The sequence below is a fragment of the Spea bombifrons genome, chromosome 5, assembly GCF_027358695.1.
Source record: "Spea bombifrons isolate aSpeBom1 chromosome 5, aSpeBom1.2.pri, whole genome shotgun sequence".
Taxonomy (NCBI): domain Eukaryota; kingdom Metazoa; phylum Chordata; class Amphibia; order Anura; family Pelobatidae; genus Spea; species Spea bombifrons.
The window spans coordinates 57350221-57370774 of NC_071091.1; the positions used below are offsets into that span (position 1 = coordinate 57350221).

Here is a 20554-nt window from a genome sequence, read left to right on the forward strand (position 1 = left end):
ATTATTTTAATCCTTAAATTCTACTGTTCCATGCTTTAGCAGTCTGTCAGATTTCAATATAAGATTCAATACCTTGAGAACTGATCATTTCTAACTAAATTGTTACTTTTTAGCAACTGTTTTACTTCTCAGTAAGGGTTGCCCTTATTAATTATTAAACGCCTAATTTGATTCTCAGACAAGGAAAATCCTTATTAATGCAGAACCCTTTTATATTCCAATAATATTACTGTTTTAACCACCCTTTGGGTTGGGTAGGAAGCACTACTTTTTATTATTATTATTATTATTATTATTATTATTTGTTTAATAGTTTAAGTTGTTCTTAGGCAGTTGGGCATAATGGAAGTCGTGACCAAAGCTTAAATGCTAGGGTCTTGTAGGGCATGGATAAATTAACCTTACGGAAAGCCATTGAGAGGGTAATAATAAATAAATACAAAAACAATACACATAATAAATAGAAATGCTAATCAACTTAGTAATTCAACTCACTGATGAATCAATTACATTATAGATGGTGTGAGTGTACATAATTTTGGTAGAGTGATCTATGGGGTTTATTCAAACAACGGTTGAACTGATCTTGCATTGTGTATAATTCAATGAGACTTTGGAGAACTCCCACTAATTTAGTAAAGCATAATACAGTGACAGCCTTCTTTCAACAGAAGCTCAATGGGGTTGGCTCTTAATACTGTCTAGTCAGGCCAAGGAGTTGAAACCACAACTCACCTGTCAATTCTCACTTTAGTGAATAAGCCCCTATGTGTTCTGAATCACTTTGGTTAAAGGTAAAATAATTTGAGTGCATGGGGCGGTGATAATGGTGGCTGACATAGGCTACAGAGTTAGGATGTGTTAATGTTTTGTTCACATGGCACAGTGTGGGCAAGTTAGTTTTTCCCGCTGCCATAGAGTTGAGCATTTATTGGGAAACCCAGGTACTGTTACATACAAGTGTGCCTAAGTTGGCCGTGCGTAATGCATAGCTAATTTCTTTTTACAGAAAAGGTGCTCCTTTTCTTAGCACAGATACTTGGTTTAGAAGCCGAGCCATTTTATTTATTGGTTTAGTGCACTGTATTTCAGTTAGGACCTGCCACTCATGAGGTGTTTTGATGTGGCAGGTGAGGTACAAATCCTAGTACTAAACAGAGGGCTGGTGGGCAATTGTCCTCCTGGCTGCTCTAAGCATTTAAGGGTTTGAGGCCTTTACCTATTTACCTACAATAATGAGGGCTTAATTCACATTCTGGTTGGGTCCTTTCTATGCATATGGCTTTTCTGTAAAAGTGTTTTAGAAAGGACTGCATAGTGTTCATTGAGCACATCGTCTGACCGTTATATCTTAAGCTTTATTATTAAGCCAATTGGATGGAGTCCTGATAATTTGTCTTTCTTTGATTAGATTAATTGCAGAGTGTGAGGGCTACTTTTATCAATGTGGTGACATTGTTTTAGTAACTATTAAACAACAGTTAGCATATGTGCGTAATCCCCTATGTATGTTTAATATGATTTTACTAATAATTCATTATATTAATAATTTTATTATTCAAATTGTATTGCATTACAATCAGCAGCCAAAAATGTATATGTAGGATAATACTAAACATAAAAATGATTGTGTACACTGAGGCAAATATCAAGAAAAATGCCTAATTTAGAGAAATGCTAAATAACAAGAAAACAAAATAATAACGTAACTAGGCGACCAAACAGAAAAAGTACAAGTTGTAATAATTTAAACTTAATTATACTTCTATTCAAGAGCAAAGTGACAGAAGGTTCATGGTAAATTTGCTTTGTATTAAGAGAGAACAAAACAAAATCATAATGAGTCATATTATGGGTGAACATCAGAAATCTGCAAGCTCTTTTTACATCTAGTGCTTCCTTTAATTTTGTTAATGGGTTCTCAGGAAGAAAATCACTGATAAGAGTATTAACAATTGTAAACTGGAGATTATCGCTAAAGTGCACAGCTAGGAGGTCAAGTACATCACGAAAGCATCTGGCTCCAAGTGAGATTAATTATTGCAGAATCAGGCCATTCCTTGAATGTACTTGCACAAGTAATTCATTTTTGTCACAGTAGCATTGTAACCCGTGCTACTTTTCTAATTAACACCTAATACGTAGCACAACGTAAAAGTGATGTTTTCTGAGCCCCTCTGCCTCTTGATCACATCCCATATGTTCATGTTTCTTGGGGAAGGACTATCCTTGGGCCACAATCACTGGTGGTCTAGGGAGGCACATATATATCACAAGCAGGAGTCCTGAGCCTATCGCAGTTGTGGACAGGCGAAGTACTCAAAATGGTAAAACGGTAAATTTTTAGGTTCATAACCAGAAAGTGCTTCCTTTTTATGTGTGTACAGTGTAAGGAATGCACGTGGGATTGGGATTAAATAATAATGCTTACATCACATTTGGAAGACGTACTTGACAAAACTTTATGCTCTAACCAGCACATTAAGCAAATAAACCTTAGCAGATCCATCATTGTTTTCCTTCCTCTGAAGGTTTATCCACATCCCAAAAATCAAAGTCATAGACTTTTAAGAAATTGAATGAGGCAAAAGAAAGAATCCCTTTTGCAAAGGCTCTGGCCATTTAGCTGCTCTGTGAATGATGTTTCTAATTCTGCATTTAGTTTAAGTTTGACATTATCCCATCCAGTTCTCAATTGTAATGCAAGGGTTGAGGATGAGGAACATAAAAGCCTTCATGAAACCCCCTAAACAAATCCAAAATATAAAAACTGTGTGTATATAACCTACACGTCTATATTTCTAAACTCTTCAAATAAAGTATTTAAATATTGTAACCCTTTCTGCAACCTCACCAAAGTATCCAACATTACTTTAAGTACAGCATATCCAGTTTTCTTTTGGACAAAGGTTTTTAAGCATAAATCGAGAAACTGCAATAAACCCCAGGGATTAAAAATAAAGAAGAACAAGAAGGAGCAGTATTATACATTTAAAACTGTATCTTTCTGCATTTTCCACGATATATACCATAATATCTATGTTTTATTAATTTATCCAACGTCTGATGAATAAGAAAACTATCATTTTAAAAATTGTATTTGTTTTTCCAAATAACAAAGCATTTGATAAAATGAATTCTGTGCAGCAGGGATTGCTAGTAATTTGTACTTTTTTTTAATCCAAACTCCCAACATGCATAGGCATTTGTGTGGTACAATGGGAGTTACAGTTCCCTGCACCTGGAATACCAAAAAGTTGGATATTCAAGTCCCATGGTGACTTAACAAGCACTTCACTATGTGGGTTTTATGGCTTGTTAGCGAAGGTATGTAGAAGGTCACTATAAAATGATTTCATTGCTTTCTATGCCAGCTAAGCACTGAAGGGAAAAGGAGGAGGGACAGTAGTGGAGGATGGGGAAAAACTGAATAAATAACATTCTTGAATTGTCTTAAACGGAGGCTGTCTCAAAGAATCGGCCAATGAATACACATCTGGAACTAGGCCACATTGCAATTTTTTTTGCCAAATTCCAAAAGCGTGTGCTTAGAGAAAGAAAGATGAGACAAACTGTCTTGGAAATGTATTATATTGCTCTCAAAACTTGGACATGTGAGAGGATTCCCTAGACAGTTCTAACTCATTTAAAGAAGTCCAGAATGCCAAGCTGAAGACATGTTCAGGCTTCGTGGTGACTGTTCCTTTAATTGAAAGGGCTGGGCAGCTCTTTAGTAGAAAGAAAAGGGACAAATGGAAAGAATTAAAAGTAAATTCATGGCTGGAATGTACATTGGGAAGCTGGGTCAGAGTGGAAAAGGGTCTAGATCACATACTTAAGCTCTTCTAATGTCTCCAGTTAACCATTAGAGTACCAGAAAGGGGCTGATGGTGAAACACAATGCTTAACATTTACCCCATGGACTGAAAAGGTTAAGTATCTGTGTGTAATCATATAGGTCCAAGAGAAGGAACATGAAAATCACAGGTAAATAATATGATTCACCAAAGACTACAATTTCTTTGTCACTTGTGTAAAATTGCAAAACACAACCGGCATTTAAAGAGTAATAATCTATGCAATGCAATCTTTATCATGTTGTAATCTTGTACAACTGGACTAATGGAGAAGAAGGAAAGTGGCCATTATATTAGTGGCTAATGTAGGTGTGGCCTCTATCAATCTGGAATAGGGTGCCATGTGGACAAGTTTACATTTTGTATAACACTACACTTCAAGTCTCCACAGAGGAAACACACATGTGATCATTTATTATTATTAATACAACTGAATAACTATTTCTTGGCCTTGAATCTGCCTTTAGTTTTAGGATTAATAATATAATAATATTCATAATAAAGGCTTATATACATGAATCATATGATAGTTTTTAATCAAAATATGCCTATTTAAGCCAACCAGAACCATGCAAAAATGTATTACTGCAATACAGAAGCTACTGTATCATCATACATTTGTTACCTCTATTCATCTATGATTTTCCAAATTTCCAATAATGCTAGTTTGGATAATTGTAATTTTTATACCCTAGTTTCCTACCCTAGTTTCATATTTCAAACTCTTAATCTGTATATATATATATATATATATATATATATATATATATATATATATATATATATATATATATATATATATATTTATATATATATATATATATATATATATATATATATATATATATATATATATATATAACCTCATTATACAGTTCATTAGAAACTCATTGTACAACTGTATAACACAATGCTGATATGCCAAACCTATGGGTTTTTACATGTGGGTATATGTGTAGGACCCAGGGACTCCACTTTGTTTATAATTACGAGTAGGAGATTTCCAGCGTTACTGGAAGCGTTACTCTATGGAACAGCACTGTCAAAGATATTACTACAAAAAACATTAATTTGTGCAGGAGTTTACAAAAATGTACATGCAAACTCCCTATTTGGCGAATAAATGTGCTTGTGATTTAAGCTTGCACTTTAATAAAATACCTATTTTTCTTCCTTGTATCATGCACGAATGGAGAAACCTAATATGTGAGCGCCACAACCTATAATCTGGTTTGACATTTGCACTCAAATCATTAGGTCTTATAACCAAATAACAACCACGTAGTTGTAGATAGGTCAGTGGTAGGTCAGTAGGTCAGTGGTATTTCTATAGTTGGAAAATGTGAGTAAAATAAAACAATGTGCACTATGATTTAGATATTCATTTTTACAAATTTGGTTCAGAACTCAACTCCCAAGGCTGGCAAGAGCTGACATTTAAGAGGAGAAGATGTGTACCTTCACTGGTAGCCACATTCTTCAGTGCTTTAGTCGGTGTGTAATCTGTACTGGAGCTCACGTCGGATGAGATGCTTGAGCTGCCTTTGCCTAAAAAATGATAGGAAAAATAACATAAATACAACGAAAGCTACAATATATGGAAAACAACCATTTATTAACCCCTTCGCGACCTTTGCCGGTTCAGGACCGTCATGACAAGAAGGTCACTAAATGACCTTTGACGGTCCTGAACCGTCAAAAAGTTAAATAAGCTTAGAAAGTGATCAAGGATCACTTTCTTCGCTTAAACGGCCTTGCTGCAATGCCTCGATGTCGAGGCATTCAGCAAGGCCGAGATCGGCATCGGGGGCCATGTCTGGCCCCTCCCCGGGGCGTCAACAGCCGCCATACATTGTATGGCGGCGGACGCCCGTTTTAAAAGCGTTTAGGAGGCGATCAACGATCGCCTCCTAAACTTAAATGGTGTCGCTGGAATGCCTCGATCAGGAGGCATCCAGCGACACCAAACACTTACCTTTAGGTGGGCTGTGACCGCTCCGGAGAGCGGTCACAGCCGCAGCTGCTGGTGATCTTCGCCATCAAGTAAGATGGCGGCGGCCCGGGAACTACAACAATAAAGACGAAAAAGTTCGCTAGAGGGTCTCCAGACCCTCTAGAGAACTGGCTCCACTTGCTGGTTGAATACAGGTACTGCATTCAACCATGCAAGTCAATGGAGCCCAGCTTTCTAATCACTATGTGATTAGTAAAATATTCCAAAAAAAAATAAAAAATAAAAAAATGGAAAAAAAAAAAAATGTGCTAACATTTAAAAATAATTATGCAGTGATGTCACTAGATGAACCATCCAGTACCAGCACAATGTGTAAAAAAAAATATAAAAAAAGTATTAAAAAAATAAAAAAAATAAAAAAATAAAGTTTATTATTTTGAGCAAGTGCTAAAATTTCTCAAAAATCTCAGAGTTAAAATAAAAGCACTTCAAATACCCAAGGGGTGTCTAATATATAAAAAAAAATGGCTGATGGGGTAAATTGGAGTGGCCTAGCTCACAGATAGGGCATAGGTACAGACTGACCAAAATGGAGAAAAAAAGCGCACTTCCCAAATGTGGCATTTTAAATCTGAAACAACCCGACAAACCCATGCATGTCGGGTATCACTGCACTCAGGAGATGTTCCTGAACACATATTGGGGGGTTGTTTGACAGTGGCATATACCAGAACCTGTATATCTATAACTAAAGTACAATTTGTGTGAAAAAAAATTACTATTACAAAGTTTGACAAAGTGTAGTTCTATAATTGGTGCATGGAAAGGGTTAAAATAACAGCATTCGGAATACCCTGGGGTGTCTAGTTTTCCAAAATATATGGTTTGAATGGGTTAAATTGAGTTAACCGGCTTCAAAGATATTCCAAAGAGGAGATGGAGGCAGAATGACCAAATGACCACCTGGATTACGCATGCCCCAAAAGTAGCCTTTTACCAGCCAAACAATCTGACAAACCCATGCATGTGGGGTATCGCTGTACTCAGGAGATGTTCCTGAACACACATTGGGGTGTTGTTTGATAGTGACATATACCAGAACCTGTATATCTATAACTAAAGTACAATTTGTGTGGAAAAAAAAATAAAAAAAATTACTATTACAAAGTTTGACAAAGTGTAGTTGTATAATTGGTGCATGGAAAGGGTTAAAATAACAGCATTTGGAATACCCTGGGGTGTCTAGTTTTCAAAAATATATGGTTTGAGGGGGTTAAATTGAGTTAACCGGCTTCAAAGATGTTCCAAAGAGGAGATGGAGGCAGACTGACCAGATTTGTTAAAAAAGATTTGGAAATCATAAAACGCTGCTTGTACTTATTGCCCTATAACTTACAAAAAACAGCAAAAAAACATAAAAACATTGGGTATTTCTAAACTCAGGACAAGTAGTAGAATCTATTTAGCTAGTTTTTTTACTTGCTTTTTTAGGTGAGTAAAAGATTTTTCAAATAAAAGTCATAAAATGTCTTTTTTTTCAATTTTTCACCATGTTTTTTTTATTTTTTTTATAGTAAATAAGATGATACGATCAAAATAATGGTATCTGAAGAAAGCCCATCTTGTCCTGAAAAAAACAATATATAACTTATGTGGGTACACTAAATGGGTGAGGAGAAAATTACACCTGAACACAAGCACCACAAAAGTGTCAAAACAGCCTCGGTCCCACAGGGTAGAAAACGAAAAATGAGCCCGGTCCTTAAGGGGTTAAAGTATGTTTCTTATTGATCAAAGCAAACATATGCGGTTTATCCGTTATATAGTACGGTAATTATAATTCCTTTTACTAAGGCAGGAATGGTCGTTAGTCTACTAATGTTCAACAACACTGTTTTCTGATAATAAAACGTTTAAGATTTTAAGTATGTAATATGTATCTACATATGGTTATTAACACGATATGGTTTATAAAAACTCTTTCACGCCATGTTTATACAAAATGCCATATCTGACATTTTGAACATACTGTACGTTAGTGTTGCTTATCAGTTTAGCAAGAATGCCTTCCAAAACTTGGTGCTAGCTAGATGCTTTTCCATTTGGCTTAGTGATATGGTCGTATGGTCACTGAGATGGCCATTTTTTTTCCACAAGTCATGTACAGTAAACCTCAGGGGTAGGCACCAACATTGCTCATGGTAGACATTTACTATGCTCTGTGGTCGACAATCTAACAATGTTCTATGGACCTTCACAAACCTTGTCATGGACAAGGATTTGCCTATCCCTGGTAAACATGTTGGGGATCTACACATGTAAAGTGCCGTTTGTGGGATATATGCACTCAAAGAAGGGAATCACTTGCCTAAGTACACATCCCACATAATGCAGGGTAACAGCAACAACACATATATGTCTTTGATAAAATGGCAGATGTGGTCATCATCTTTAGTTTTTGATGTTCTAAGATATGGAGCAGAGTAACATGTATATATATATGTAATACTAGCTTAATCCAAGTAAATTCAAAATAACATATACAAAACTTATATTTATCTAGAACTTATATGTCATATAATATGATCTGTGGATATTTAAAACTGTGAAATGTTTTTTTTTTTTTTTATGAATTGCCTGGTTTTAGATAAGGCAAAAGGGCATGGGGTGTTGTTGCTGGTTCATATGACACCAAGTAGGAGTTAACTGTAGAAGGCTGACATGTTCGCTTATCTCCTGATATAGTGTAAGGTTTTAAGTCACAGTTAATTATGTCATCTTTGCTTAGTTGAAAGAAATAATTCACCGACTTAATGGCACATTTACTGAGGTAATGAAGCAAAAAACAGAGGCCAGTATAAGTTTAAGAAATGTCAGACCAATTTCCATGTGTTAAAACATAGATAATTTTTGGACATTAGCAAACCCCAAACCCAAGGGAAACAAAGAATCTGTTACAGGACAGTAAGCGGTGCGTTTATAAGTACAATGTTGTCAATATTGTGTAAATTTAGAAGGTTAGTTTATTTAATAAGCAGTGGAGTATACTAACCTAAGCCAACTAGGCCTAAGGCAGTACGAACAAGAGGGTATTTGACTGTCTGCTGTAAAACAGATCGCTTTATTTGGTGATGAGACTCCCTAGTACGTTGATACTTAATGGCTTGGTTGGGGAAACACTATGGTAGTCGGGGGTTCGCCAACACAACCTACATAGTTTCCTTACCTGATTCCATGGCTCCTTCTGAAGTGGATTGTGTGCACAGAGGTAGGTCATGAATGGCTGTGTCCATGGGCGTAGGAACCCCTAAAAATCTGGGGGGGATAGCATTTTTTCTGGTAGGGTATACCTGACCATTTCACCAACAGGGACTTTATGACATCACATTATAAATACATAGACATTAATATGAAGTTGGTCCCCCTTTGGCGCTATAACGGCTTTCACTCATCTGGGAACGATTTCCACAAGATTTTGGAGAGTTTCTGTGGGGAATTTTTGCAGCCATGCCTTTATGGACCTTGTTTTGTACACTGGGGCACAGTCATGATGGAATAGAAAAGGACCTTCCCCAAAACCGTTCCCACAAAGTTAGAAGCATAGTGCTGTCCAAAAAGGTATATCACCTACAGCTCATAAAACGTTCTACTGGATGAATGGGAGAAAATTCCCACAGAAACAGAAAAATCTTACAACCACAGATGGACCCCACTGGACACGGACACAGACACTACTGTGATGTATTGAAGGAACCATCTAAGACTCCTAACACGTCATGCACACAGGAACATATCCACACACTTAAACACTTGAATAACATACACACGCACACAATAATACACCCCAAAACATTCCTACCCTAATATACCTAGACACATGCCCACCATAACACACCTGGAAACATACTATCATACCCATAAAAACAGATGTGCACAATAACAAACCCACAAACATACGCTATCACACCCAGACACGCAAACACATCCTTCACTTACTCTGCCTACCCCTAGATTAACTCGTGGTGCTTTGTATTAGTGATGCCCTAGACCAAGTAGCACCCCGAAATATTCTCTTGTGTCCGAATGCTGTGACATACAGTGACACACATACTCATTTTAACCAGAAATAGGCCTGGATTTAACCCTAGGTGCCCCTGAGTTAAACATGTGTTACAGGGAATCATAATCTTCCCTTTAAGTACGACATGCCTGCTCATACACACATATACACTATCCATACACACATATACACTATCCATACACACATATACACTATCCATACACACATATACACTATCCATACACACATATACACTATCCATACACACATATGCACTGCCCTTACGCATGCCTGCCCACAAAAACACACACATACACTGCAATTGCCTGCACATACACACTTGCCAGTACTCACACATATGCACTACCCTTATACACGCCTGCCCAAACATACATAAACTGCTCACACACACACACGCCTCCCCATAAATATACACTGCCTTTGCACATACTTACACAGACGTATACACTATAAGACAAATACACTCCTTATATACACACACATATACACTGCCCATACAGACGTACACATATACACTGCCCATACACACGTACACATATACACTGCCCATACACACGTACACATATACACTGCCCATACACACGTACACATATACACTGCCCATACACACGTACACATATACACTGCCCATACACACGTACACATATACACTGCCCATACACACGTACACATATACACTGCCCATACACATACACTGCCCATACACACATACACATATACACTGCCCATACACACATACACTGCCCATACAGATATACACATATACACTGCCCATACACACGTACACTGCCCATACACATATACACTGCCCACACACACGTACACATATACACTGCCCATACACATATACACTGCCCATACACACGTACACATATACACTGCCCATACACATGTACACACGTACACATATACACTGCCCATACACATATACACTGCCCACACACACACGTACACATATACACTGCCCATACACACGTATGCACATACACTGCCCTTATATGCGTGTGCCCATACACACATATGCCTGCCCAAGTGCCCATACACATTCATAGACATTGCCCATATACATGCCTCACTATATATATATATATATATATATATGCCCACACACATATCTACCATCAGACCCCCCCTTGTTTTGCACATCAGACCCCCCTCATTTTGCACATCAGACTCGTTTTGCACATCAGACCCCCCCTCGTTTTGCACATCAGACCCCCCCTCGTTTTGCACATCAGACCCCCCCTCGTTTTGCACATCAGACCCCCCCCTCGTTTTGCACATCAGACCCCCCCTCGTTTTGCACATCAGACCCCCCCCTCGTTTTGCACATCAGACCCCCCCCCCTCGTTTTGCACATCAGACCCCCCCCCTCGTTTTGCACATCAGACCCCCCCCCTCGTTTTGCACATCAGACCCCCCCCCCTCGTTTTGCACATCAGACCCCCCCCTCGTTTTGCACATCAGACCCCCCCCCCTCGTTTTGCACATCAGACCCCCCCCTCGTTTTGCACATCAGACCCCCCCCTCGTTTTGCACATCAGACCCCCCCCTCGTTTTGCACATCAGACCCCCCCCTCGTTTTGCACATCAGACCCCCCCCCTCGTTTTGCACATCAGACCCCCCCCTCGTTTTGCACATCAGACCCCCCCCCTCGTTTTGCACATCAGACCCCCTCCCCCTCGTTTTGCACATCAGACCCCCTCCCCCTCGTTTTGCACATCAGACCCCCCCCCTCGTTTTGCACATCAGACCCCCCCCCTCGTTTTGCACATCAGACCCCCCCCCCTCGTTTTGCACATCTCTTACCTTTCTCTTCTTCTCTTCTGCTTTCTGCTTGCTCTTCCTCCTCCCCTTCTGGTGGTTTGCCGCTCTAGTGCAGTGCAGCTGCGCAGAGCTGTTTCTGCTGAGCGCCGGGGTTGGGATATAAACGTCATATCCCATCGCCCGGCACTCAGTGACAGACAGCACACCGGTAAGTGTTGGACTGGTTAGGGAAATCCCCAACCAGTCCTGCACGCTGCAGCTGCTGACCGGGCAGCTGTGCACCGAGGGCACTGGGGGGGATTGCTCTATTATCGGTCCCCCCCGTATGATTTCCTGGGGGGGATCTGTCCCCCCCGTCCCCCCCGGTTCCTACGCCCGTGGCTGTGTCACTGCCCGTAGGTAGGGCCTAGGGCAGTAACCAACAAAAATATGTTTCTGTAGATGAATCCTAATGATTCACTGTATTAGTTTGGCTAGCCTACACAAACACGTCACACTTCTCTGGGCACCCAGCGTTAAAATAAAAAAAAAAAACTATGTATTTTTTAAAAAAACCTTAATGTTAAACATTAAGTAGATCAGCTTTATTGTTTTTGTGCACGGGTTATAAAATGTGAATAATAAAACTGAGACATATTTTGTCACTTGAATAAGCCTGTAATCAGAACAATGTCCACAGGAGATTTCCATGGTCTGTAATTTCAATCACACATTCCTGTGGTTTCTGTGCTATGTCTGATCTGTTATAAAGCAGAAAGTAATCATGCTTCCTGAAGATATTACACACATTGATTCTGAAATTATGCATAGACACACCAACATAATTACCGTTATTTGAAACATTCTTTAAAAATAACATCCATGTATTATACTTTTAAATGTATGCTAATGTTAAGTTGTATAGCATTACGCTACACTACATATACAATATGTATTCTATGTAGTTTTTGGAATTCTTGGTGTAATTATGGTATGTGAACCCAAGTTTACTACGGAAAATATGCAAATATTAAAGGCATGTTTGTTGTGAACTCAGCTGTAATGGAATTACACCAGCAACTTTTAATGAGGTTAGTCGTCTATAAACCACACCAGGGAATTTTCTCCTCTATATTGTGTGTAGTGCACATTAGTATCAGGCATGCTCCCACCAACATAGCCTATTAATGCACTGAGCGATGAGGTGTAATAGAAGAAGATTCCGGAAGAAAATAAAAATATACTGTATATATATTACATCCATGATTTATATAGTAATTTAGGTAAAAAAAGTCTCTCAAGTTCAACCTTGTTGTTGATCACATTGAAGTGATTTACAATTGCACCTAATAATAATAGCTTGCAAGCAGGGCCCTACACCTAATGTATCAGTTTGTTTTAGTCTGTCAATTTTCATCTTATTTTACCCCTTGGATATATATTGTATTAAGCGCTGTGTAAATTGTCTGCACTACATAAATAAAAGATAATAATAATAATAAAGGGAGAAATTTCCTTCCTGACTCCAAAATGGCAAGCTATAACTAATCTTATCCTTATAGCCATGCATAAATGATATAATATAAATAAAACAGAAATATAACATTAGGTATTTGGCAATCAGTGTTCAGATTAAGGGATTGCAATTTCAGTCATATTAGACAATACGGAAGGCTAGGAACATTTCCACTCACCATCTACACAATGCATTTCTGAAGATGAAGCATCAGCCTTGTGAACTGAATATGAAAGTGAATGATATCACGGATATAGTTATGCATTAATCAGATTAAACCCAGACCTTCATATTGAATAAACTCCCTAGGGTTGACCTTACTTAGTGTATAATCAAGTGGGTGAGCTGAAACCTTACAGCTGTTCAACAGACTAATGGTTTACTGAATGGAAAAATTGTAACTTGCTATGGATACAATATGCAGTAAAGTCTATCTGTTACATAGGCTAAAAGTTATATCATGTTTTGTTATATATGTTGCATAGAAGAGAAATAATCCAAGCCTTTATTGTGTTTTGTTTATCTACTCATGGAGCCATGTTATACATTCAATACATTTTTTCTTACATGCCATTAGTAAGAGCATACCTCTACCATATGTTCTCGTATCCAACTTATAAGTGTTATACAAGAAAAATCCTTTTTGAAAAACCATTGACAATACATAAAACCATGTAGGTGGCAAGTTTGCAATTGTAGAATTTGATGTTCTAGGATCGAAGTTTGACACCAAAAGCTTCTTATGTACCTTTAAACATAAATGCACAGTATTTATGGACCAGAAATTAAACAAAAGAGTTCACGGGAACCTATGATATGGTAACAGGCATTACACCTATGTAGTAGCTGCCAGTGGAGTCTATTTTATTTTGAAAAAGTAGTGCTAGAAGCCAAGAGTGTCTCACAGTGGAGCTCCTAGAAAATCAAATTAAAGATTTTAAATTACTGCCATAAAGGTGCCCTTATCCCCAAGATTTCCCTTTACAGTCCAGTCCTAAACTACAAAGAAGATGAGAATCAACAATAATCCACAGGACACTGTGCTGTTTGGCAGGTTGCTACAACTACTGGGGAATTATGGAATCCAGAGTAGTCATCGTCAGGAAAGGTGGTTGACCACACTCAGTTTTAACCTCTAGTCCAGGTTCACTGTTGTACTGGCTGTTGCCCAGGTTTAAAAATGTAGCTATAATAATATTACACTCCATATGTGTTGATTCCAAGTAGATTTATATAGTTTTATATAAAATATGAAAGAATGCTGTGCTCACCAATCATCATTACAAAGTATATTTATAACACTATATACAATATTACAATATGATGCTCCTAGTAAAGTGGTATTGCAAAATTAAATACACAACAACAAACAGCAGCTCAATGTTCCCTCACCAAAATTCAGCGGTCCGATTTCATATTTTAAGTAACACAAAGTCGCATGATCATATAAAATAATATAGTTTAGTATGCAGATCAGATTTGGCCCAGAGTTCACTCTAAACGACAAGCATATGTGTAGATGTTTGCAAAGGATGATCATATTGCACTTCATGGCATAGAGACCATAAATTATAATTCACATGGATAATTGAAAACATACCATCACTGAAGGCACTGTCTACTATACAATGTCATAATATGACTCCATTTGATATATTATGGGTCATTTGGCATGACTAACGTACATCTTTAAGTTGGTCAAAGCCCATATGAACAATGTGGTATACAAACACTTTTAGGTTGCTTCTGTCTGAGTATAATTTGGATCACCAAGCTCATTAAGTTACACGTATTACTAAATTGCATTTGCTCAGTGTCAAAGACATGCTGTTCCTGATTTATTTTCCCATAACCTATTGTTCTAATGCCTTTTCAAAGCACAATTGCATGGCAATTGCATAGCACTCTGTCATCATTAAGTCAGGTTGTTGAAGAAACGTCCCTAAAATTGGTTCAGTTTTATCTCTGAAGCTTGGATTTAAGTCGCATGGCAATCACAAAAGAAATTCAACATTTCGCTGTGTAATGCTAGTGCCCTTTAATGTAAATGCACATGCTGTAAGTCAAGGTAGATCAAACCTGTTATCAAATCTGTTATTGTCTCTTGTTTATCTAGTTTTGGATTTTACTATTTTAATGAAATGAAACTGAAATCGATAAAAAGAAAATTAAAAAAAAAGTAAAAGAAAGGGATATTGCCATATCCTATGAATATTATATTAAGATTAACATTCAGAGATTCCATTACTTATGTTAACGCTTATGGTCCAGTACTGGAGTGAACAAGTGATATACCCATTAAGGAGCGTTCACGCTGAAAATAGGGAAGTAGTGAACTTCCTCCACATCCTCTCTTTTCTATGATATCACAGGGGGCTGCACAGGTGTTTCCTACAAGGTCAAGCGCACAGGAAACAATTGCTCGGCATGGATTCTTAAACTTCACCAAAATATATATTTTTCCAGCCTTTTGTTTAAAAAATTTTCTTAACAGACTAGCCATCTTTACCATACCAACACAATGTTAAACATATTTTCATTTAATTTGTTCCCTATTTTCGTGTGTTTTTGCCCGATTAATTTGTAGGCTAGCATTGAGCGTGTAAAAAAATGAAAACGCCAGAGCCAATAAAATGCATTATGTAACTACTGCAAACAAATTGTCTTGCCAAGTATAAATTTACACCAAAGACAATAGGTAGATCCAAGTCATTGTCAAAAAACATGCCTGCGCTAAAGAAAAGTCATCTGTAGATCGAAGTCGCTTCGCTGAGGGATGCCCGAAGCTGTCTTTGAGATTCTATGATGCATGGGATATTAAATGCAGAACGCTCAGGTTTAATGACAAATAGAAAAGTCTGCACAACTAGGTCATACATGCATTAGGGTAACTTTGATTAAAGTTAACTTGACAGTATTAATGTGACAGGTATTTCAACTTTGGCTAGAAGATTTGTGAGTTAGCTAAAGGGCACCTTCATGTCAAAAAGCAAATGGAGCAACTAGAAAATATGATTGTCTCGATGGTATCAAATAACCATGAGTTTATATTAATCATTTAGATAAGGAGCACTTGGGAAGAGTGACCATAAAACAGTCTCATGTGAGATTAATTTAAAGACACAAATTCATGCTGGAGCTATGGAACCTTAAGTGGGGTCATCTTTACCATATGAAGAGCTCATAGATTAGGATGACGCATTTTTTCAGTCTTCAGAGCACCTTGTCAAAGTTGTCAACACATATTAAGTAAACACTTATTAAAAAGACACTCCAGCCATCATAATCACTTTAAAGCTCATGATAGCCAAGTGGCCCCCAAATTATCATTTGCCCTCCTTGCAAGTGCATTGAGGCTTTCTGAAGAATGCTCCCCTATGTGTTTGCCTCTGTTTTAACCCCCAGCTCCTAGGTTTGCAGAAGGTGTATTTGGATTAATATCCTGCTGGTCAAAGCACATTAATTATATATTCACTACCAGCCAGCTCTAGTGGTGCTCTGCATGTATGCACAGGAAGTGCTACTACTGATTTCAAGCAGCCAAGAGTGGGGCAACATGACCATGGACAGGGCCGTCTACTGCAGCTCTGCAGATACAGCTTCTCCTAAAATGAAGGTCCTTTAATATGCATTCATTAACCTGTACAGATAAATTGTTAAGAAAGACTGACCACTTGCCGGTGCGGTTTAAAGTTGTTCATACATTTCAACAATCCAACAAAACAGCTAAAACCAATTATGCTAAGTAAGAATATTAATATTCATCTAGTTTTATTCACATTTTCTTTGGTCTCTAATAACCAGCTAGCATCTTTATTAAGTCCTGAATCTTTTCTAATTTCCAAATTCTTCCAAGTAATGTAAGTTACGCTACGCTTTGCCATTATTTCTCTAAATTTCCCCAAGACATTATCCTACCATCTTTTGCTGTCCCTGTTATAAATGAAATGTCTATGTACGGTGTGAGTTAGTAAGGAGGACATGTTCCTTGTGTAATTTATTCCACGTTTTTATTTACAAATGAAAGTCAATCTTTATTGAAGTATCTAATATTATATTTCGGTTTTATATTGGGTCAATCCTCTGACTAATTAACAGTACAAAGTCAGCGGCATATGTGTTGACAATAGTCTGGTTCAGTGCATCTGTCACACTAGCATTAGGACTATTAACGGGCACTCGTATTGCCCCAACACTAGATGAGCGATAATTGATATCATATGTCACCAAGTAGTTAAGTGGGATTTGTGTGGCATTGCACATCAGATCTAATCATGAGAAAGGCCACTCAAGCTGCTTTCATCAGGGATAAAGTGTCAGATTAATGCTGAATGAGAGAGAATCTTAAACGCAATCAGAGATTGCAAAATGATCAGCCACATGTGTGAGAGCGGGGAAGAAAAAGGCATTTATTCTATTTCTTTAAATATCTTGTTAAATATTATACTGTGATATGGACACAATAGTGTTCAGTAATTCAGTGCTTCGGTGTTTAAGAGCAAACTGTCCACATAGTTGTTTTCAGCACTGTATCAATTAAAATCAAGTAAACATATGTTGCTTGTTTTTAAAAAAAAAAATTATATTTTGTTAACCCCTTAAGGACAATAGGGGTTTTTACTCGTAGTATATTGTGGGACAATGGCTATTTTAACATTTTTCGGTGTTCCTGTTTAGCTGTGATTTTCTTCTTTCTCATTTCGTGCTCCCACACATATTATATATTGTTTTTTTCAGGACAAACAGGGCTTTCTTTAGATACCATTAATTTTATCATATCATCTAATTTACTATAAAAAAAATGATAAAATATGGGGATTTTTTGTTAAAAAATTACTTTTTCTCACTTTTTAAACAAAAAACTTTTACTCATCTGCAAAAACGAATGAAAAAACCTGCTAAATAGATTCTACTATTTGTCCTGAGTTTAGAAATACCCAATGTTTTTATGTTTTTTTGCTTTTTTCTGCACGTTATGGGGCAATAAGTACAGGTAGCGTTTTGCTATTTCAAAACCTTTTTTTCCAAATCTGGTAATTCTTCCCCCCATGTGCCATTTCGGGTATCTTTGAAGCCGGCCAATGCAATTTACCCCATCAAGTCATATATTTTTAAAAACTAGACACCCCAAGGTATTTCACATGCTGGTAATTTAACCCTTTCCATGCACTAATTTTACCACCAGCCTTTGTGAAACTTTATGATAGTAAATTTTTTTGTATTTTTTTCACACACGTTGTACTTCAGGTATAAATTTATCGCTCCTGGTATATGTCCCTGTTAAACAACACCCCAATATGTGTTCAGTAACATCTCCTGAGCGCAGTGATACCCCACATGCATGGGTTTGTTGGGTTATTTGGGAGGTAAAAGGCCGCCTTTGTGAGGTGTGTATTTTTTGGCCATTTAGACATCTGGTCCTACTGCCCCCATGTCCCATATTTGGGACACCTTTGAACCCGGCCAATTCAATTTATCCCATCCACTCATGCATTTTTTAATACGAGACACCCTATGGGCATTTGTAATGCCAATATTTTTAACTCTTTCCATGCTGGAATTTTTGTAAAGATAAATAATTTTAGGACTTGCTTATTAATTTTTTTTTAATTTTTTTTGGTGACAGTGGGGATTTTTATATGTTACCATATTATTTTTATTTTTTTAAACATTTTTTTTAATTTTTTTTTAATTTTTAATTTTTTTTTTTTTTTTACTAATCACTCATTAGTGAGCTGGGCTCCATTGACCTTGCATGGTTGGATGCAGTACCTGCATTCAACCTGCAGGAGGAGCTCGAGAGTTCACAAGAGGGTCTGGATAGACCCTCTATGAACTAATTTCTATTGTTGATGCCATCCTGTGAATGACGGCAACGTCATTCACAGGATGGCACTTGTGGTTGCTCTTCGGAGCAATCACAAGGTGATCGGGGTAGGGGGGTAGTGTTGCTGATATGCCTCGATATCGAGGCATGTCAGTAACACCATTTATGCTTAGGAAGCGATTCAGATCGCTTCCTAAGCAGTTTTAGCCGGGCGCCGCCGCGATCTTTCATGATCGGTGCGGCGGCGGCCATTTTTCTTCCGGGGAGGGCTGCCAAGGGCTGCCCTCCCCGAATCCACGGTCAGCCTCACTTGTGAGGCTTCCGTGGATGCTGCAAAGCCGCCGATCGCGGCGAAAACGCCGCGATCGCGGCGATGCAGCTATTTAACGGCAGCCCGTACATGTACGGGCATTGTCGTTAACCCGTTGCACGGCAACCCCGTACATGTACGGGGATTGTCGTTAAGGGGTTAATAACTCAATGTTTATGACATGTGTACAGGTTTTGTGTGTTTTTTATGGCTCAATTTTAAACACTAAGTGGTTTATTGACGAAAGCTGACCTCGTGTGTCAGGTTTTAAACATAGAGGGGAAAATTGCTAGGAAGGTAAGCAAACTCTAAAATGAACAGATTATTATTATTGTTTAACATAGCGCCTTATCCCACCCCGATCAGGGGGTTTCTTCCAGGGGCATTTCCCCTCTGAAGTGTGAGCGTGTATCGCATGCATGCCTGTGACAGCAACAATGTGAAATGTGGCCATAGTGTCTACTTAAGATGACTGTATAGAGTTGCTCTGTGTCCACATACATTTATTAAATATAGGCTTAGGGGCTCAATAACAGATGTTGGTCGAGGGCCCCATTAGAATTAAAGACTTTTGTAATAAAAATAAAGCATCTGAGTACAATTAATTTATAGTGCAACTTTTTTTATGCATGTTGTCATGTTATAAAGCAAACCAATAGTTCATTCTTTCATTAACTTCTCCGAATTAATCATCTTTGGAAGTGTTTAAGGAAACGTATAGAATGTGAACACAGAATAACAACAAGTGATGGAGTATATGTGCGTGCATTGTTCTGCAAACTAAATCTATTCCAACATGTTTCACTCCTCTACTGTTTGTACGAATGGGTGAATGTAAACCTAAACTCACTAATTTTCAGCCTTTGTGTAAATAGTTATGTTATATCAAGCCTTCGGGCAGACAAATATAGTAAATTATTTACTTGCGTCTGTGAACGTGGGTTCTGTTATATCTATGTTTATATGAGGAACAAAGACATTGCATTAATCAAAATAGACTAAACCAAACAAAATACAACAAAAATAACCGTTTATAGGCATCCACGTCGAAACTGCTTAAATATCATGTAAACATAGGCTAGGTGTAAATATAGGATATTTGATTTTGTAATGGAAACGCAACCAATAATGTATATGAAATCGGACTGTCCCAGATTGTCCTAGAGAAGCATAACAGATAATGCTGTGAAAAACAGTGCAGTATGATAAGATGAGTGCATGTATGTAACCTTTTTACCGGAACATATTTGTTGAAATATGCT

General features: G+C 37.8%; 1 protein-coding gene across 2 annotated transcripts in view; it reads right to left on the reverse strand.

Moving 5' to 3' along the window:
* The window catches only part of FBXL7 (F-box and leucine rich repeat protein 7), a 103836-nt gene that overhangs the window by 53033 nt on the left and 30249 nt on the right, over window positions 1-20554 (reverse strand). The window contains exon 2 of one of the 2 annotated variants that reach the window (XM_053466312.1): window positions 5316-5405. The exons of the other annotated variant lie outside the window; for it this stretch is intronic. Within the exon in view, the coding sequence (XP_053322287.1) occupies window positions 5316-5405 (90 nt within the window). The remainder of the gene's footprint in view (window positions 1-5315; window positions 5406-20554) is intronic. 2 annotated transcript variants of the gene reach the window in all.